The following is a 22931-nucleotide window of genomic DNA, read 5'->3' as shown; positions in this document are numbered from 1 at the left end:
TGACCAACTGGTACAGCCCAGGCAGATTCTTTGGTACCACTTGTTTTCCTTCCTTTTTTTTTTTTTTTTAATACTCTGTATACAATACAGAAAAACATAAATAAAATCAAGTGTACAATATAGACATCTAATCTGGAATTTTCTTATTTTCAACATGATATCCACCAACTCAACATAAAACTATTGCTCCACATATACTTTGAGAAATATGTTTTCAGGAATATGAGCAATATAGTGACTGAGAAAGGAATTTTCACCTGATACAATCAAACTAATTATAAATAGTAAGACTTTCGATTACTTGCCTTTTTTAAACCATTGATTAAATTATTTGACCAAGTCACCAAGGTGTTACTTCAAGCCTTGCTTGTTGTTTACCCAAAGCAAACAGTTCCGAATAACAGCCTGAGCCCAGTTTCCTCATGCTACAAGACACAATCGTGTCTGTAACCTTGAACCGTACGCTGCTCTTCAGACTCCACACTACATCCGATGCTAATTTGTCAGGGCATAAATAGACAACATGAAAAACAACAAACAAGTTGATTTTTACAGATTACTCTCTCGCAGTCTACAAACAGACAGACATCCTGTGAAATATTATACATACGCTGGAAATTTTTGAATGGAGGCTTCCTGACCTTCACTGTTTTCAAGTATTTAAAGAATCTGTAATTTGTACTAAATTATCTGACATCCTACATCAACAAATGTATCATTCTGCCTGCTTCCTGTTGTTCTAGAATTTAAGCATTTATTTAAGCAGGATTAAAAAAAACCCCAAACACAAAGTGTACTTGACAAATTACCAACTGTCCTCTATATTGCATTAAATCAAAATATTATCACTAACTTTTTCAGACTTTTGTAAGGAGTTATAAACATGAGATTTAGAAACTCAACTAGTTGAATACATTATTATGCCAATATGCCATTCTTTAATTACTAGACAGAAGAAAAAGCTTAATAGACAAAATAATCCATAACTTAGCCAGACTAATCCAGGAAATGGGTCAACAAAGACTGAAAAGCCTTTCTGAAAGGCCATTGGAGAGTGCAGAGTACGAGTTCTGTGCCAGGCAGTGTCAAGCTCTAAAGATAACTGGGGAAAAAAAGTAGAGAAAAACAAAACTCTTTTCATTTTTATTTTTAGATGTAGTTGCATAGCACTGCTAATGAACAAAATACAAGCTTAACTAATAAATAAGAGGCAACAATTGTACTCAATACCCATATAGGCAATCCTCGCCAAACTGCTTTCGTCAATCCAAAAATTACACAGTATCTCCAATCGACTACACGCAGTTAAAAGAACACCCAAGAAATTGCTATGGATGTCACTCAGTTCAGGATCGATTTACACTTGAAAAGTGTGCAGTTCTGCTGCACTGCTCACTCCATGATTAAATCATAGCTGAACTTGCTCACAAATGGGGAGCAACCCAGCTGTGCCAGCAGAGAGCTTTGTGAGGGTGTAGTTATTCTGCTTTCTGCCTGGGTGACAGAGAACACGAGTACCCCAAGAGATTCACTGACTTGGTCTTTGTCAGACTAAGGAGGAAGAGAAGCAGTCTCTAAACCACAGAGTTTTCAGCTAAGACATTTAATTAATGAAGTGTTCGTACTAATTTCTGAGCACATAGAAGCAAATATGGGTGTGAGACGCAGTAAAGAAATCAAAATACATTTTTAGAGATAAACTTTTGATTTTTGAAACTGAAGTGAAAGCAACTCAGTATCTGACCCATGAATGTTGCACATTCTTTGTAAGACGCAGGGCAGAATGAAGCGTTCTCTAAAACCCAGCCTTTGGGGAAGGTGGGAAGAGGTAAGAACAGGAGGATCATACTGAAGGATTCTTGTATCAATGTCAAAAAGGCCAAGTGATCATTAAACAACAAATTAAAGAGACTGTGAAAATTAGTATATACATTAAAAAGATCTCTTCAGCTGCTGGATAAATATTCCTACCGCTATTGCTCCCTGAATGTCTAACAATATCAACTGTGTTCTGTCAACACCAAATCAAGCAGGTGGTTGCCTTCCAAACCCAAAATTACACAGGCACAAAAAAAAGGGATTCAAGCAGAGTATATGATCTACTTAGGTAGACACAGGGTGATGTCTGTCATTTGTATGTTGATATCACTTCTTTATTACCAATAGCATTAAATCCCTCTGTAGACCTACTTCAAGGAGCAGCAAAAGCCCTCTGGATTCCTTGAGCCTTTAAACACAAGTCTGCCAATACGCTGAGTGAACATGATCAGCGAATTCTTTTTTCACAGGCAACAATACAGCGAAAGACAATTAATAATAAAATATTTAGGTAATAAAGTCTTCATTCCTGAAAGACAGAATTGCAAAACTATTTCACATGCACAGTTTTAAAGCTATTCAGATGCAAAGTGAGACTGATAAGCTCAAAATTCAATGGGTATGCTGAGTTTTCTCAATGAAGTAGAAAAGACAATGGAAGGTAAAACAGACAAATAATGGTTTCACATATAAAAAGTCCTCACATGGCAGGGAGGTGAATGCTCAATTTACATGAAATCAATAACTGAATTATACCAACATAACCTGCATTAACAATTGAAAGTTTACAACCCATTGTATGTCTGGCTCATACAGACAGCCTTGATCGGTGCTAAAAGAAATAGACTGTTACATTATTTCAAGTGTTTGGGGTTTTGTTTTGTTGTGTTTTTAAGTGAACACATATAATTCTAATGAAGAATAAATGCCAAGAGGATGTCAGTCAAAGTAGGTTTGCATATAAAATTAAATTCAGAGCTGTTATGGGGAAGATAATCTTCATGCAAATAAAATACGAGATCATCTTTTTCTCCTAAAGAAAGCGTGGCAAGCAATAGTTCTCAATATTGAACTGTTAACGATCAGATTAAAATGGAGGCATTAACATTTGAGTAACAGTCTATTCTGCTGACATATCATTTATTCTCACATTTCATTTCACATGGCATTTTCTGCTAAGTTATTTAGTTATCTAGTAAGATACCTAAAATAGAAAGCTATTTGGTTTGGATGATAATCCCATAAATATCTACTATTCCAGCCCCATAAATAGAGACAACAGTAATCCTGTACAAAAAGTAGTATCGGGATACAGAATCTCTATAACCCTCACAGGCCCACACTAACCAAAACTTAATGAGATAATTTTGTAAAATAATTTGCATGGACTGGGATAACAGATCCATACTAATGCATTGAAATGCTGCCAGATTTCCCTAAGTAGAGGTGGGAGGGAGCCATTGAAATGTTCCCACATTTTTAGAAATTTGTACGGGTGACTTGCCTTCTTCACAACTGCTCTTTGTTTCTAAAATTTCACATTAGAAATCAGGTCAATTATAAAGTGTTCTGACCACAGATTCAAAGCCATGCCAGGATGAGCAGAAAGCAAAGTCATGACCATTACTTTTCTGAGACTATTGGGAATTATTCTGCATATAAGCTAATTAGCAAAGTATGTTACCTAATAAGTAAGTGGCGCATCAAAATGGAATTACTGTATTTATCCCCTCATTGCCAATGTCGACAATTCAAGAAGTGTCTGCGAATAGCGCGTGACCAACTGTTACACATTAAGGACAGCTTTTTTATGGGACTGAGCCATATCCGCTGGGTAGCATCGGAAACCTGGTGTGGTGATGCCCACTTACAGATACCAGCAAATCAAAGATCCTGCTCTTGAAACCTTAATCTTTATTTACTCACAGGCACAATGTGCAATGTGAAAATACAAAAGTATATGGTACAAAATCAGAACATTTCACTTTCACCATCTTAAGAAGCACCTGAAAACACTTAATGACTTTTTACCTTGATGATGGATATTTTTGTCATCTTTACAGCTACATTTTAAACAGCAAGTCTTGAGTTATTTGAATCAAAACTATGGCAACTAATTTTGGAAGAATACATAGCTTATCTATTTACACAAAATTGTAAAAGCAAGTATTTCACTCATAGATAAGAATAAGGCCAAAAGGCAAAACAGAGAATTAAATCCACAAAATTATGAGTAGCTGCAATATGAAAAAGAACAGTATAACACACGGGAAAGAATGCCATGTGTAATGGATTGTAAAATATTCTTAGTAGAAATATTACAAATTAAATCCTGATGGACCAAAGGTATACCCATAATTTGACTGGATTTGTTTAAAGTAGAAGAATGTCCTTTAAAAAATGCAGAGCGAGAGTAATATCGCTATGATCCTTAGAAAGAAAATATCCAAGAATGAAACGAGTATTGTCATTCTTGAACCGTACACAGGAAAAATGGTCAAGGATACACAAGAAATTGCAAACATATCTGTTTCCTGCCTAAGGACTACAAAGTCTTTCTCAAGGGACATAACTACTAAAGTATTATATTAATGGAATCAAACAAATGCGAAGACAACAAGAGGTGGCTGATCAGGATATTCTGAGAGAGCCACCTTCAGCCACTGTTGCTTGATATTCATGGAGCATAAAACCACAGATATTCAATTAAGGAAACTGTGAAACACCATAAACAGGAAAAGTGAAAAAAGCTGCTTTATTTTCTTGAAACATATTTGGATTCCCTGCAAAATGCTTAGCGATCTTTAAAAATTCTTTATTCGGGAAATCGTATGAGATTTTCCTGACCTCCTGAAATACTGATCACTCAGCCCACATTGCAACTGAATAGCAATAATTTAAAAAATGATTTTACAAGAACAAACGGAATGAAATTTCTATACAACTATTTTTTTCTTTCCTTTGTAGCACAAGTATTAACATTGACATTTTGAAAATTGAAGTTTTGCAAGGTGTTATGATTTAACTGCTATCAAGTTTGGTTTGGATTAATGAGAAAGCTATTTCTGTATTCATACCAGCAAAAGTAGAAAGACGAATAATCAGTTCCAAGTAGGATCTATTTCAGGTGACTATCTTTTGTCTTTTCTAAATTTGTTTATTTATTAGACATTTGCTTTTTGGATTCTCCACTTTTATCTCTGGAAAAAAATAATTTGTTTTCACTCCTCTGAGCGGTGTCTTCTGAAGCCCTGCTGTAAACAGAAAACTACCCTCTTAAATATCTCAAAAGAAATCTTCACTTGACCATTTAAAGAAGTTCACCTCATTGTTATAAAGCAAACTGCAATACATAATTTTGTTACCTGAAAAGCTTCTTAAAAAAACAGCTCATTAAATATAGCACTTCATCAAATATGCAGCTTCAAGTTCCTTTACTTTAACAGTATTATTTACTTAGGTCAGATAACTTTTCCTTCTGAGATTTATAATTTGCTTAAAATGAACTACTGCATATTTTGCCTCAGTAACACAAGTTTGGAATGGATAAAAAGTAAGTGAGCATCTTATTTCATGTGCTTCATTTTTCTGCAAAACAGTGAACACTACAGGAAATATTGGTCACTGCCTCCCAACACGTTTCAGAATCCCGTCTGCTGACGGCTGGCATCACAGCACCGGCATTACACTGGTACTGACAGAGCTCTCAGTGTGTCTACATACGACAAACAAACGTAAAAAACCTGAGCAGCACATACTGAAGGAATAGTTTGACATTACCTGACTGTGAGCTGCTCTAATGGCCATCACCCCACCCACACATTGCTGCTTTCCTTGCACCTGCAGTGACGCTCACAAAGTCCCAGGTGAGCTTGTTTCAGCTGGAAGATGGATGGATCTGTTCTCATGGTAGCACTTTGCTACTAGACTGATTTAACCACAGCATCAAACCACAACCTGAGGCTGACAGAAAACAGAAGTGACTTTCCCTCCTTGCACCCTCCAGTATTTTGTGTTAACTTGGTGAGCTGAAGTAGTTTGGCATGGGTGAGCCGAGCACCGGTTCAGTGCAGGGGATGGGGCAGGACTCTGCAACTGGAAATGGATGTTCATAAATGGGACCAGATGCCTGGCGGTTTATGTTGCTGGGGAAATGAAGCCTCAGTGACTGTACACACAGTGCAGATATTCAAGAGAGGGTCTCCCTCCCCTCTACTCTGCCCTCATGAGACCACATCTGGAATGTTGTGTCCAGTTCTGGGCCTCTCAGTTCCAAAAGGACAGGGAACTGCTGGAGAGAGTCCAGTGCAGGGCAACAAAGATGATGAAGGGAGTGGAGCATCTCCCTTATGAGGAAAGGCTGAGGGAGCTGGGGCTCTTTAGCTTGGAGGAGATTGAGGGGTGACCTCATTAATGTTTATGGATATATAAGGGTGAGTGTCACGAGAATAGAGCCAGGCTCTTCTCAGTGACGACCAAGGACAGGACAAGGGGTAATGGGTTCAAACTGGAACACAAAAGGTTCCACTTAAATTTGAGAAGAAACTTCTTCTCAGTGAGGGTGACAGACACTGGACCAGGCTGCCCAGGGAGGTTGTGGAGGCTCCTACTCTGGAGACATTCAAAACCCACCTGGACACCTTCCTGTGTAACCTCATCTGGGTGTTTCTGCTCCAACAGGGGGATTGGACTGGATGATCTTTTGAGGTCCCTTCCAATCCCTGACATTCTGTGATTCTGTGATTCTACTTGGGAGTGCAGAAGAGTCCCTGTACAAAAGTAACTATGACAATATTCCTTTATTTCCAACACCTAAAGGAACACTTTCTTTTTGTTCTGCTGTCACAGCAGTAAGGGCCCATTAGCAGTAAATGCCACATCAAATCCCCTGGTAATCTATTTGTTCTTTGACAGACTACACAAATCTACTTGGAAAGCTTGAACGGCAAATTCTCTTTTGCTGGGTTATAGAGCTAATCACAGCTCACTGGCCACAGGGATTTAAACTGAAACTACAACATAAGCCAGCAACATCCACTCATGCAACATGTGGTGCCAGGTTCCACAGGCAGCAGAGTACACAGTTTATTAAGATCAAAGACTGATTAGAAGTTTCTTGATTATACACTTCAATAAGTCTGTGTTAATTTAATTCAATCATATATGCTGTTAAATTCCAACAAAGGGTATATATGTTCCCATCACACAATATATGACATCTCATGGAAAGAAAAAACAAAACAAAACAGAATTTAAGCGAGCTGGGTAAGAAGCTTGTAAAAAACGTAAGAGAGGTAAAAAAAGGTCTGGTTCATACCACTGAAGTTTTATAACACACATGAGATGTGGAAGGGGCTCTATGTCAACGCCCTGATCTTAGTGCATCTCCCAGTTACAGGTATTAATGTACTGAAAATGCTGCATTTGGTCACTTCATCCATTGTGCAGATTCAATCTCTCATTGCTTACCTGCCATTACATTATTTCTGAACATAATGAATTATTAAAATCTAAACGATTCTAGCTCTTTGTTGAAGACATAGGATTTTCTTTGTCAACAAGTTGAAGCCAGCTCACGTTCTGACTGTGCAGTGACCCTTTCGTAATGCTTCCCAGCCATAAAAATGCACGTATATATTTATCAGGAATGTCTTTTCCCATTTATACAGTAATTCAATATAGTAATCTGTTGGCATAAAGTACACTCCATGAGAGGTTGAACATTCTATCTCCCCTAATCGAGAAGTAAAATAATGAGAAACTATTACATTACAGAAAACATTCCTCAAAGTGTCAACAAATGTAGTGAAAAGCAAAAATTCTGGGTATTTTAATATGTCCTGGACTTAGAAATATGGGACTGAAAAGTCTAAGAACAGTGAAAGAATCCAGCCTTTTACCATCATGACTATATCAGACAATCCCAAACTGATCCAGCTTTGTCTTAAATGTAGGAATACTGCTTGTTATTACTACTCACAACAAAAAGTTTTGCAGAATTTTTCTGCTCCTATGGTTAGAAATCACCTTTTAACTTCCAGCCTTAACTGATTAATGACCTTTTTATAATAGATTGTTCTTGATGCTCACCATTTTCTACAGCTCAAGCAGGTGTACCCACAAACTCCTCACTCTGAACAACATTGTTGTAAAAAGCAACAAATGGTAACACATATAATCTCTACCATATGGAGCAAAATAAAATGAAAAAATACAGCAGAAAAACCTAATATTGTTCAAAAAGCAGCCTTTAAACACCAATATGAGCGATAATATCACCAACAATTTAAATATTCCTTTCAGATTTTGGGTTATTTGGGGACTTATCTTTTCTAAAGGAGATCCAGTTTTTAAGCAGTAAAACTACTTTTACTTTCATTCAGAATAAAAATGTAAAGCACAGCATGTCCTACAAGTACCATCATTTTAAGAATTAGCTATCACTAAAGTTAGCTAATTTGAGGAACATAATAATTCAGTTTTTCCCTTTTTGATTGGATCGGTATTTTCTAATAATCATGATAAAATTAATTATATTTTAATGTTATTCTATAATCTAATAAAATGTATACAAAAGTTATATGAAAACAACAGTACTATTTTTAAAGCATCTTTTTTGTTGTTGTCATTAGTTGGGGTTTTGTTTGGTTGGTGTTTCGTTTTGTTTTGTAGTATAAAAAGTCAAATATTACCAAAAAAAACCTTAATCGCAGAAGCAGTAAATCTTGGCTCTACTTCCTGTTGTTTTCCTGACATGGCTCCATATAAGATCTATCTGCCTTAGGAACTATGTGAAGTATATCAGATGAGAGTGTAACTCTATAAAATAATAGATGTCACTATAAAATAAAGAGACTTTAATAGGTAGCCATGGATATCCCCATTCAGCAAAACATTAGGCTGAAAAAGAAAAATTGCTGTAGACTCTGGGGTCTTCTGATAGAGCTGGACAGGAATGAGCTGAGCTATATATCAAACTGGACTGTTAAAGATTAAGCCATGCACCAAAATATTATGTTTACAGACATTAAACAAAGAGCTTCTCACCTGTTCTTGCCCACAGCCTGAAGAAAAACTCCCAAACATTAATATGCATCGGTTGTTCCACAATCCGTGTCTACATGACCAACCTGATCTAACACTAAAGTAACCTACTTAGAGTGTGGGATTGGAACTCATCACTTTGAGAGGTCCATTCTAACCTAAATTATTTAGAGTTTTTCACATGCTCCTCCATCAGGGTAAGAGTCTAATTCAGGCACCTAACCCCTCTGCACAGGAGCAATTGCCAGATCTTTCAAGACACCAGCTTCACTTTCCCTAAATGCGAACTACTGCAGATGACCCGGCACCGAGCACGACTCCAAGCTTACTGCTGTAAGTTCACACACCATAAATGCCCAACATAGCTACATACTGGGGTAACACAGGAAATTTCTGGGTTTGATCACTCTTAAAAAGAAAAAAGGCTAAATTTATTAACAACAACATAAACAGAAGCAATTAGCAGCTAAACACACGTTATGATCCGTCACCTTATGCTTTTTTTATGAATAATTATCCCAGTGTTTAACGGCAGACCAAGTACATCTATTTTACTGGAAAAACAAAACTAGAAGCAAGTGTCATACCTATATCAGCCAGATCAGTCACAGTGATCACCAGGCCAGTTCACAGTCACGTAGAAGACCTGAGATCAAACCAGGATGTCCAGTCTATGGGTGAGGACCTAGGTCAGAGAGGTCATGTCGCCAGGCACGAGCATCTCTGCAACAGGGCTCAGGCAAGGACCAAGGGTATGGCCTGAGCTTAAGTACAGCATCCAAGCTAAGAGGTCACCAGGCACCTTCTTCTCACAGCTCTTTCCTCAACAGTCTGCACCAAGGTTGCCCAGCTGTGCCACATCAACGCTGACCTTGAGCACAGGCAGCTCAGCCCTGCAAGGAGGGGTTCAGGGACTGCCCTGACATCAGCTTTCCAAGGGAATACTTAGAAGAACCAAGGACAGAGGCCACTGAGCCATCAGCCTAAGCACAGTTTGTGAGTCATCGGAGAGCAGAACGTATGCTCAATATCATTGGCACAAGTACAGAACCATTAAAAAAAAAAAAAAAAAAAAAGGGTTTAATGAGTTTACCAAAATTGTAAAGTGCAAGTCTACCTGTTTAAAATCCCTCTGCACACAAATACCTACTTTCAAATAGAGATGGAGCAGCACATCTTCATTAAAAAAAGAACTAAAATACCGCTGTTGTAATTGAATAAGATCTTCCCCGCAAACAATTTTTTGTACAGACAAAAGTATTTTAATGTATTAATTATAAAAACACAAATATTTAAAACCCTCCATTGATCTTCATTAATTCCTAAGAAATCAAATGAAAAATGAGAAAATTCAGCATTGCTTTTACTTCTGTACACTTTGATATTGCACCCAAAAATGATAAATAGGTACAATAGTTAATATACGATCTCATCGTTTTGTTATGAATGGATTTATCACCGTATAACAGTAATGGGTTTTGGCTCGATGACTGTTTAAACCAATAAAAATCATCACTGTCAGTGTCCCACCATGGAAACGTGGACAATCATTCAGTTCTACTTGCTTGCTTAGCATTAATTAATTTTAAGCAGTTCTCTGTGGTATCATAGAACTATCTGCTCCGGTGCAAAAGAAAGGTAACAACATGCAAATAGGGAGAAAGAACAGATAATACTCCAAACTTCTCAGGCACAAGTCACAGTGTTGAATTTTGGAATTGAATAGCCATAATAAAACAAACCCTTACCAGTACTATGAATATTGGAGTGGAGAGTTTGAAACTGCTTGTATGGAAATGCTTCCCTGCTTATCGACTCTGCCATCATCACACACATCTGCCCTAGTATTCATATTTCGTGCAACTGCAACCATCTTCAGAAGTGTAATCAACCAATCACTTCTGACATCTGGAATTACTGATGTTAATTACATTGCAGTCTTGTTTTAGAGGCTTCACATGCTGCCTAATGCCATACACACAATTTTTAGATGAAAAATATTTCAAGATGTGTGAAAAGGCTGAAGGATAATGACGTTTAACACTGTCACAGAAGTTACGTCACAGGTTGCACAAATGAATGCCAAGTTTGCCAAGCTACCTGGCTGAAACTGGCATTACCGTCTATCTTCATCCTGCTCCATCTATTTGAGCTCTACTCTACACAGTCCTGAATTTGACAGCATCCTTACCTTGTGTCTTCATCCAGAAGATTCAAAGTAGAATTTACTTCAAAGTTTCATTTTTGCCACTTAAAAATTTACCTTTTTTGTAACACTGAAAGTCAGTCTGAGTTCTACTGAAAATACTTGAGTTGTGAATTAAAGATACAAGCAAAACCAGCACAGACAAATGAAATGGAATACTGAAAATAAGGGGATAGGAAAACAGACCAGATAAGACGCTAAACAAGAAGGAAAAGAAGGAAAACTCTTTTGTCTTCAATTAAGTTTTTGGCAAGTAGGGAAAAACTATTAATTCTTCAGGAAAATAAATGTTCAGAAGTGTTCTGCTCAGCTTAGCAGTGTGATTCATGCTACCAGTTCTTGAAACACACAAAAATTAGAAGTGCTGACTAAACCTTAGATTCTTGTTTTGCTGCTAAGTTCCCCAACATAATTTTGTGTCTTCGATTCTTTGGAAATACTGCCCACTGGGGAGATGGAGGTGTATGTCTCAGATACAAAGGGCTGAATATGGCAGTGCTGAATAACCAGTGTCAGCAGAATGAAGGCGGTGAGGTTGGAGTTTGGAGAAATGAAGAGTCTAATGCAGAAACACATGAACGCATTGTTAATAAAGTGAGAGAATAGAAGAGAAATACAACCAAACCAAAATCTCCTTTGAGTACGAAGAAGGTTTCTGTGTTTTGAAGCTTTTATAGATACCTACTATCTTACTAACAGACAATGAGAAATAGAAGAGCTACCTCAGATAACTTTTAAAGTAACTAATCCTTGTTGATGGAATCATTCTTAGGCATAGTGATCCAGCTACAGGCCTGGCTTTTGTCACATTATTCTCATATATTATTTTTTAAAATAAAAAAAAAAGAATGTATGATTTAAGCTGTCAAACACTGCTGTTCCTTATTATTAAGCTTAAAACCTTTGGGGATGTTTTTTTCCCAACTGTAGTTTAACGCCTAAGTAAAAATAAGGTCTGTTTCCAGATATGCTGCGAACTTGGTAATACAGGGAGGGTCATCCGCTGACACAGTATTATCCTGCCAAGCACAAAAAGTGTGATGAGACTACTATTGCACAACATTTCTCAAAATAAATGTTGAAATTACTTTGGTATCTATTCATAGTGGTAGATTTTGTCTTGCTGCCCACCTTCTTCAAAGAAAGAGCTATTTTTAAAAAGGTGATTTATACTGTTCACAAATATTTTGCTAGCTACACTTCAGTTTTCTATTAATAATTTCCATTGGATTAAGTGACTTGTACCAGATGAGAAATAACTGAACATGTCGTTACTTGACAAACAGCCTAGTCAATATTTGTGTCCTAAACACAAGAATGTGACAGGATAACAGAAGTCATTAATTAAACACGCTGGACAACAGAAGAATAATTCTGCCCAGTTTGATAAACACACGATAAACTCCTGTTCAAGTGGAACGAGAGCGCAAGTGTGAATATCTTTACAAAAAGCACAAGAACGTCTGACAAGCTTAACTATGATCTCCAGAGGAAAGGGTTAGGTCTTGCCTTAGAAAAATAAACTCTTTCAAAGGGAGAAGCTAATAGGTTTGTATCACGTCCTTCCAGACTCACTGGCTTTAATTCTTCATAACACTACATTAAAAGTGAGAATAAATGAGAATTTATTTAAAACAGTCTGTTGAAATTTCCATGTCCTCTTTCTATGTTCAACATCCATTTCAAACAGACATATGTACTTGTATTAACAACTCCATTTTAGTAAATCCAAACAGAAATTTCACATTAGCAAACCTTGGCCTTAAGAAGACAATGACAGTCCATCACCTACATGTAAAAGGAATGATATGCTGTTCTGCAAGGTGATGTACACTATGAAAACACAAACATGTTTTAATTTGTGTACTTAGAGATACAAGGCAATTCTACCACTGTGTTATATCCCCAAATATAGACACAAAAACTTTCAAAGAGACATCAGCTGGAAATTGAGGCACATTTACTAAGAAAAAGAACAAAGAAATAAAAATAAAATAATTTTTTAAAAAAAGGCATAAAAAGCAGTGATCAGAAATAGGAGATGAGAAAAGTAGGTCTCTTTTGCAAAGGGTTAAGGAAGGAAGGAAGGAAGGAAGGAAGGAAGGAAGGAAGGAAGGAAGGAAGGAAGGAAGGAAGGAAGGAAGGAAGGAAGGAAGGAAAAAGAAAATCTACCTGCCAACTAATTTGCCTATTCCTTAGCCAATTTTGGGCCCATTCTCAAGCAACTGTTACTGTCCTTACCACACCAGAATAGGGGGGAGACAGGAAGAGGACCAGAGGACCTACACAGGACCATTAGACAAGCTCTTCCTAACAGTTTTGACAGTGTTGTAGAAAAGAAAATTATGCCACAACAGAAAGAAGATGTATTGAGACAATTCTTCAGGGAAACAGGACATAAGCCTAAAGCACCTCTTGGTGAGGATTTGCCAAGTTTTATAATCACACACTTTCTTCAGTCTCTCTCTTCTTCAATCCAGCTGAAGTGCCACTAACCAGAACTGTGAGCAACGACCAAGCTTTCCTTCGACGTCTCTGGTTTTTGCCCCCTCCTTCTGCCGACTGTCATACCCTCTGTCCACCATAGCTGGAAAGGGCACCTGGTAAGCATGAGCTTACTGACTTGTACTTCTTACAAGCCACCAAAAAGCAAGAAAGACTGGAGCTCCAAACATGTGCTGGAAAGCAGAGGAAGAAAAGAAGGTAACAAGAGCAGCAAAACCACAGAAACCTGACTGTTTACAGCAATAAGACTGTTGGAGAATGGGAAAAGAAAGATGAGATGGTAGACAACAAGTGAATCACAGGTATAGATATTGGAAAGTTTATATGAGCTAATAAGGAATAATATAATTCAAAATATAAAGGTAAAGGATCACTGCGAGCACAATCTAGGAGTCCTGGTTACACTCCAAATTCTTCAGTACTCTGCTATAGTATCTTTAGCAAGTTACATGACATCTATCTGTGTATATTTACCCATTAATAAAATGTGGTTAATAATATTAACTTAAATCCTTTGTATGTGAAAGCAATTTTAAATTCTCATATGGAAGTTTTATAATTCAATTGTATACACAAGGAGTGGAATTTACAAAAGCTCGCTCTGCAAACATGCTCTTACTAGAGGAAAAGATGGTCCTCAGTTTCCTCTTCCATATTTACATTCCCATTCTGTCTTTACACAGCTTTCCTCTATAAATCCGATGCATACAATGACTTCTCAGACTATTTGCCTTCATTGTCTTCCTCAGACTTGATCCTTGGCAAACCATTACAATCCCAGCTTGCGGTACAAAAGCCAAGCATCACAAGACACAGTAGCTAACCTATCCAAGCACAGCTAAAAACCTCGCTTGCTTTGGCATTTTCAGAGCAACCTTCACTGCAATTGCTCAAACTGAACTGCCACAACTTAGGTATCACACACCGTACTTATAGTACAAACACACGATACCACATGGTGTATCATACCGTACTTATAGTACCTCACACCATACTTTATATCTTCAGAAAAGGGGAAAAGTTGTTGGGCCTACCGATACTTAAAACATTGCCTTCAATCTGACTAGAGGAATCTGAACGAATCTTGACATAATAAGCCAAATGAAAGCTCAGGAACCGTGGTGAGAACAAGCAAGATCTATGCCATGTTAGCCGTGTTTTTTAATTTAAACTTCTATCAACAAAATAATAACATTACCTTTGGAATAACATTCTTTTTGGAAGGCTACAATCAAATCTTATCAGTAGTAGATGGCATTGTGCTCAACAGATCTGACACTGCTTCCTGTGACTTCTCTTCACTATCCTTCTTCCAGTTTGCACCTATTCTTGTCATCCATTTATGAGAAGAATGGATGACAACACATATTGTGAGGTCACTTGATTACTTGAGACTAAAAACGAGGTTTGCAGGTTCATAAATATTAATTGCTCTCTTATCCACGACTGCTACAAGGTTGTGATTCAGAGTCACTTCACAAACCAACAGAAAGGCGACTAATGGAGTGTTAAAATTTAACGAGACACATGAGATTAGCATTGAGGTACCCAGGTAATAGTGACATGATGTTGTAATTGTAACGAACAAGTAAGCATTTGATAAGGACTGTGTTAGATCATCTTGAAAGATAGGGAATAATAGATAACAACAAAATAATATGAATTCCACATAGTTACCAATATCAATACATGGTACCTTTTCAACCAAACTCTTTAGTTAGACTAGTTTTATTATTAACCTCCTCGTTTTGTTTGGAGTTTGTACAGTATCCAAGGGCTGGGCAATCGCTCTACATCAATGTTTTTGTAATTAAAGAGAGGTCAGGTTCACTTCTGCTCACTGTACATTTACAGATACTAGATAATATTGGAGATAACTTACCACAGGCAGGATGTACAAAAAGGTTATATGAATGTCTGATTAGGGGATAAAAGCACTATTAGTCATTCTTTCATTCAACAGAAATTAATATTTACTGTGTAACGTTCTTGGCATGACTTGAACTCAATGAGAACAGAAAACACCTCATTTTGTAAGTTAAAAAAAGGAACTCTTTTTTCAAAGCAGACCTAGACATACCCAGTTGCTGAAAGAGAAGAGCCACACTGGTGCCTGTAACAGGAAGGCTATCATGCAGAGGAGTCTGTATCAGCTGTCGGTCTCCAGCTCCCAAAGAAAACAATTTCTGTAGAAAGATTTTTTTTTAAACTGAGTATAAATTTAATTTATATAGAATAAATAAGCTGTTGTCATACAGATAAGTGATTCATCCTGCAAAAATCATTTATTCTGTATATAGAAGTTTAAAGTCAGTAAGAATAATTGAATTGACCAATAGAGATCTGAAATACAAGGAGATATAAATGTCCTCAAACTGAATGTATAGCATGACAATGCCTTCCTTGAATTTCCATTGAACTAGCTGAATAGTTATGGCTTTGAAAGCATTCAGTATTACATTTTTAATAATACATTAAAAAACCTTCCAGAGAAAATAAACAAAAAACCACAAACAACAAAACAAAAACAAATACAAACAAACAAGAACAGTTTAAAACCCATTCAAAACAGAAAAATACATACTATTTCGTAAACTGAAGTTTTTCAATATCTACTGTCTGCTTACATGTTTTAAGTATGAGCCTACTTGTGATATATGGGTGTCAAAGAAGACACTTGTACTAGTCCTGTGTTCCTGCTCTGCACATTAAAGTAGGATTAAAACTTCGGTTACCTTTCCAGCACAATAAGTTACCTCCCTTGAGGGAGGCAGGAAATGGGAGTGAAAGGAATGCACTTGTGCATCACATCCCAAAAAGCAGTGTAACTGCAAAACAATTTTGCTTTCCTCTGAGTAAACCCACGTGACATTCAAGCAGCGAGTGGCTTCAGGCAGTCACCTCTAACCATGAACTACCACAGGCCGGGGGTGTTTCTGCAGGAGCAGTAAGTGTGGCAAAGTCCCACCCTGTACAGCAACAAAGGTGTTGAACATATGAAAGCAGCAAAGTTCTAACTATTGCACAGCAGAGGTCTGAAACTAAAATGCTCCACAGTAAAACCAAGCAAGTCCCTGATGTGTAGCGGAGATGCTCTTCCCCAGCACTTGAGCAGCAGACCCAGATGCAGGTCGGTAACTAACTTTGCAGTTGATTATTTCAACAGTGGACACATGAATATCCTGGGATGCTCCTCAAGGAGACAAACATCTAAAGAGTGTTCTCATTCTAAGATGTGTAATTCAGATTTAACCCTAGAAGCATGAAGCTTAAGAAAGAAAACAGAAGAACTGAATTTCTGATTCAAATGGTAGTTTGACACTAACAAATTTAAGTTTGAACTGAAAGAACATTTGAAAAGAGAAAGCCGAATAAAGAACAGTGAGAAGAGCATGAATTTTCCTCCCTCTTCTAACAGAGGAAACAGCCACTGGGGAAAACCATATTTATGGATGGGGGTTAAAAATAAATATATATATGAGTAAGAAGTTCAAGTGGAACACCAGAACCTGTAACATGAGGTTCAAATACCACTGGAAAGAAGGGTTTCTGATAGGGAGACACAATCTAATTACTCCTCTTCAAAATCAAAAGGCTTGGGATGCAAAAACCCAGAGACGGGCTTGCCTGGAGAGCAGTAAAGTAGATGTTGACTAAGCTGACAGGACATTTTGCCACTTTTAGCACTAGCAGAAATTCCAAAGCAGCCAGGGCTATGGGAGAAACACAAAAGAATCAGGGATTTGAAGGATTTCAAGAAATTTGATAATCCATAGGGTGAGTGGGAAGTGTGAGAAAATGTGTATGAAATCACCTTTAAAATATTGCCATTTGCTTCCTTTGTTTCCGGGTATGTTTCATGATACGGGCTACAATTTCCCAGCAGTGTCACAGCATAAAGTGAAAACCAAGCCAATATGACCCAACCGGGTTGTCAGAAAACCACAAATGTAAAGGAATAATTTAGTTACAGTAACAAACAGACCTGACTTCCTCCTCACAGAAAGCACAGGTAAAACAGGAAGATGTGTAGTTGCTGGAAAACATCTTTATTATTTTTGAATGCATTGGCTATCTGGAATATCTCATTAACTCTGAGAAATCAGAGTCACTTTTTTAGCATTTTTCTTAAATTTTATGAAATTAGAAATTTAAGAGAGTTACCAAGGAAAAGACTGGTGGAATCCTGAACTGCATCAAGGAAAAGACATGGGTAAATGAACTAAAGTGAAGGATGTTAAAAAATGGCAAAGAAAAAAAAAGCCTTCAAAAAAAAACCGTAGCAAGCAGAAATATACCTGAACGCACATTATTATTAAAAATTAAATGTATACAAACTGCTTGATTTGTTACTGTGCCTTTTAAAAAGCCAACTCAGTGACAAAATTAACCCTTTGACCTTATCCTGGAATGGAATTTTTGCTGTCTTTAGAAGACAGGCCACAGGGAAAGCACTCACAGGCCACAGGGAGTGCACTCAACTGAACTATGATCTTTTTTTCTTCAAAAATATTTGAAGAATTTATTTTTTGTTTTCTTCATAAATTAAATTAACTGGAAAAATACCCTTTTTCCCCCCCCCATTTACCTGAGACCCTCCAGAAGCAGGGACAAGGCATGAACACAGATTTGCAATGAGAGTCTCCAGCGACACGTTCAGGCTGTCCACATACACAGTATAGATCAGGCCAAGGCAAGCCTAGAAAGGTAGACAAAATACATCACACTGCTATACAGGGAAGGCAAATGTCAAATTACTTAAAAATCTATGTATATTTATTTTTTTAAATGTGTCTTAATAGTTACTAATGTAGTGAAGTACTTTCCAACTGAAGACAAAGTAATTTCCTACAGATGCAATCATTCACTTAAAAAATAGCTTGGCTATTTAGAAGGGATGTATGTGCTGGCAGGTGTCGCTATATTAATTTTTAAAAAGAAATTAAATGTTTAATATTTGTGCTTTGTTCATTATACAAAAAGTGCTTTACTACAAGTTACTTTTAAAAATCATGACATCACCAAAGCTTTTTAATCTGTGCTCTGAATTCTAGAGGCATAAACCTGACTGGTTTCCAGAGTAGAACACTGATGAATCGATGAGTTTTTGAGGCTGGTTTTAAGACTAGCATCAAGGATCAACAATTATATATGTTACATAACTTACATTCTTTATTTTATTATTTCAATACGAATATAGTTTAAAACGAATGGTATCTTAACACTTCAGCATCTCCATATTTTTTTGTTTGGATCCAGTTTTGATTGAGAAATAACAGATAAAGCTTTACCATCTTTACTAATAATTTAATGTAAGACGATTCTAAGAAACCTCTGGGAAAAAAGGAAACAATTAATTTTGTTCCACAGCATCCTTTTGTGCCTTTCAACTGTTGTAATTTTGATAGTCCAGCAAATATTTTAAGAATTCTCTTCTTAGAAATAATTCCAACAGTAACTTTTCATATAACACTTAGTTAAGCTGTGAAACTCATTGCCATGGGTTGTTATAAAATCTGAGCATTAAGAAACTGGACAAATTATATGAAAAAGCCCACACAACTGACACCTCTGGTTCAGAATGTCATTTAACTATAAACTATAATGAATTAGGAAAGTATTTTCTGGAATTATTTCTAGAGCCTGTCCTGTTCTTGTACATTTTACTCAGCATTCGCCACAGGCCGGTATCAGAGACAAAATACTGGGCTATGTGGACTTTTAATCTTACTCGGTACAGTCATTTATAATGTCTAATGACAACTTAACTGTTGAATGATTTCCTCCTTCGATCTGTAAACTGAACTATATTAGTTTCTCTTAATATATATCAGCTTAATAAAAAATTAAACTTTTCATTAATCTCATATCAGCCATACTTCATCAGCTGAAAGTAATCCAAGATCCTAAATCTCTGCCATGCATCTTCATTTGATTTGGAAGAGGCTCTGACATTCTGTCTTACATACGGAGGAAAACTAGGATTTTACTTTTAATTTTCCATTATATATTTAACCAAATATTGTTAATGTGTCTGGCTTTGTTTTAGTAATTCCCTTCATCATACAGTACATTGAGCCCAGAAAAATCCCCATTTCATCTTCTATGTAGATTTAAAACTGTTTGGAGGGTAAAAAAGCACTGCTTCAACCTATAGGGGCTATTAACTGTCATAGACATCACATTTTATCTAGTTCAATCTAAGCCTACTTTTGCTTTTAAATTCCCAAATCAATCCTGAAATGTTTTAAATCAAAAGTACTGTCACTGTTACTCATTAAAAACACATTTGTCTGCTGACACATATTATAAATGGCAATTGCAAGTGTTTTACCCTGAAAATTTCTGGATAATCCAGTCTGGACACCAGTACCAGACTTTTAGGGGCAAATACTTCTGCAGGTGGAATTAAACCAGACTCCTCTTCACCTTCAATATCTTTTGTTCCCTTGAAAACAGAAACACTTTGATTAATAAGCAGAAAGAAATCTCAAACTAAAATGCTAGAACTCTTACAGAAAGTTAACATTTCTCAGAATTTTAGAAAAGCAAATGAATGTGTTACTCAAAACTGGTAATGAAGTCAACTAACAGAACCACACTCCAATGGTTGCCTGAACTCCCTAAAAGCTTCTAGATGCAGTTCAACTTGTTAAAACTCACTTGGGAAGTCATGCACCAATGTACCTAAAATAAAGTTCTCTGAGATACCAGTTGAACAGGACAATGTTTCAAATTAAGTGCTCACCGTTTCACATTTTAGATTGCGAAGCGGATTATAGAATGGAATCATTTCACATGAAAGGGTTAGCTGATTTACAATCAATCATATTCCAAATAGAGAAAAAGTTATATTTGTTTGGTTGTCATGTTCATTTAATTCAATTCTTACAGAACTTCCACTAATGTTACAGCTAAAATGATCTACAAAGTCATCTCCAGCCTGACCCAGTGACATTGGAATCTAAAGGAATTTCTTCACAAGAAAACTAGTTCAGATTTCTCAAATAATCCCTCAAACTTGTGAACCGCTAAGTTTCTTGATTAAAAAAAAGGTACCAGGCAGATAAATCTGCAGTTGTACATGATATTGTGCAAGTTGCTATAACCTCCTTGCCAGTGCTTACTATTCAATCACAATCACTTTATTATTAGAATCGTAGAATCATACAATGTCCTGAGTTCAAAGGGACCCACAGGGATCATCGAGTCCAACTCCTGTCCCTGCACGGGACAACCCCCAAATTCACACCATGTGTCTGAGGGCGTTGTCCCATCGCTTCTTGACCACTGACGGGTTTGGCGCCGTGACACCTCCCTGGGGAGCCTGTTCCATGTTTACTCATGACCAGAACTGAAGATGTCACTAAGTATTTTCATTTCTAAAATTCCACACATGCTTCGACAAACTCATTAACTTATTAAGTTTTCAAATGACAGAAAGTCCATGCTTTCCAACTTCTGCATGTAATTCTCTCCACTCCCACACCACCCACCCAGTTTCTAAGTTTTCTATTTGTTTCTCTGACAAAGCATTCTTTTAAGCAAAAATCACTACATTATCTTAATTAGGAATACGAGAAAAATTACTTCCCATTCCATATAACAACATTAAATATCTGCCTTCTATTTCTGTCACATTACTAGTCTTTTCTGCTTATTTAAAAAAAAACCAAAAACCAACATCACTTTCCTATTAAATGGAAGAAACTCTTAAATGCCAAGAATGCTGTGAGTTCACGAGCTTTATTTCACAATCTTAGTTCAGAATGTACGGTTTCTTCGAGCAAACACATGTATTCAAATAAAAGCAGTTAAAACAATTATATTAGAAGTACTTTAAAAGGTGTCAAATTATCTTAATTATGAAAAATGCTTAGTTATACTAAGCTTCATGTGGGAATTTTATTGATAGCAGTCCATGATCAAAGAAGTTTGGAGACCACCACCCTACAGTACCATTGTTCTTCTAGCAAGATACTGAACAGGTTCCTTCAAAAGCGCTTGTTGCTTTAACTAACATTAATGACTTTATATTGAAACAAAATACATAATAGCAGTCCTCTCCTGTCCAGTCCTGTCTGCACAATCCTGTGCGCCTTGGTCAGAGCTGAACGGTGGCAGCTGAAGACATGAGCAGCCAGGAATGAATCACTTAATCGGTTTTGCATCCACACCAAGACCTGCATTTTACTATATAAATGTTCTCCTCAGTTCTAGCATCAAACTGAATGGGTCACTGAAAATGTCCAGTAGCTGGTCTCAGTTGGAAGCTGCACTAACAGTGTAGGGTAACACAGAGCTGGTTCCTCCCCTGCCCGCAGGTGAAGGTACCTGCCCAGAGCCTTGGCCCGTGGCCCTTCCACCTGCAGCGACAGGCCCGGCCTGCGGGCTGGTGTCCCCGGCACGGGCCTGTGGCTCTGGAAGCTGCTCCACCACACTCCAGTTCTGCCTCAGCCTACACTAAAGCACTTCTCACACACACCCCTCTGAAAAATAAGGTATATCAGTATGTGTGTATGTTAAGGGTCCCTGGTGCTCTATTTTCATTACTATATAGACCAAAAAAAAAAGGTATGGAACTTTTTATACGTATACCAGAGGAGACACAAAAATACTACAAAATATTTTGATGCAGAAACTAAATGAGATTCTGGAGTTGCTGTAAAGCCACCACTGTGATTCCTCCCGACATAAAAGTTAGGTGGTATTTACTTCTGCTATGCCATCCCTTGTCTAAGCAAGACACATTAAAAAAAAAGCAAGTATAAGCATCACTACACTGAGTCAGACAAAAAGTTGCTCCTGAGCAAAGGAGCAGCTCAGTGAGGCTGTTCCTCCAGCAACCTGCAGCTCAGGAACCCCTGTGACCCGAGGACAGCCTCCTATCGAAAGAACAACTCAGCATTCAAGTAAAAACAGTTAAAAATGAGAGTATTAATGTTTGTATTAAGCAAGATGTTTTAATTAAGAGATATGTATAATATTTTCATACCAAACCAAAAACAATTGGCACAGCAATATATATACACATGTGGTCATGTGTTCGGCTTTGTACATTAATCCTTACCTAAACGGCAATCAAATACATACGCAGTGCACATGACTCGTCCAGTTTGTATCTCATTTCTAGGTTAAAATTGTGATTCACAAATGAATAGAAAAGCACAATAACTCAACAGTCACATGTCCCAGACGTTAATTCATTTCCATCCATTACAATGTTGGCAGGGAGGGCTTTTACATTAGTTACAGATCCCTCCCCCTGCCCCTAAAAGAAGAATTTTTAAATTATAGTTTGGTGGTTAAACACCACTAAACACATAATCAACAAAACTTTATTCTATTAACTGTTCTA

The 22931-nt window shown here is 37.1% G+C and overlaps 1 protein-coding gene across 11 annotated transcripts in view; it reads right to left on the bottom strand.

Moving 5' to 3' along the window:
* SBF2 (SET binding factor 2) overlaps nucleotides 1-22931 on the bottom strand; it is a 268580-nt gene that overhangs the window by 124054 nt on the left and 121595 nt on the right. For 10 of the 11 annotated variants that reach the window (XM_065838442.2, XM_065838445.2, XM_071808910.1 and 7 more), the window contains exons 4-6: nucleotides 19908-20021; nucleotides 18162-18272; nucleotides 15654-15759 (exon numbers count right to left, since the gene is read on the bottom strand). The exons of the other annotated variant lie outside the window; for it this stretch is intronic. In XM_065838442.2, the coding sequence (XP_065694514.1) occupies nucleotides 15654-15759; nucleotides 18162-18272; nucleotides 19908-20021 (331 nt within the window). The remainder of the gene's footprint in view (nucleotides 1-15653; nucleotides 15760-18161; nucleotides 18273-19907; nucleotides 20022-22931) is intronic. 11 annotated transcript variants of the gene reach the window in all.

This window comes from Patagioenas fasciata, chromosome 5 (assembly GCF_037038585.1).
Source record: "Patagioenas fasciata isolate bPatFas1 chromosome 5, bPatFas1.hap1, whole genome shotgun sequence".
Lineage (NCBI taxonomy): Eukaryota > Metazoa > Chordata > Aves > Columbiformes > Columbidae > Patagioenas > Patagioenas fasciata.
The sequence above is the reverse complement of the archived record's forward strand: the minus strand, read 5'-3'. Positions and strand labels throughout refer to the sequence as shown.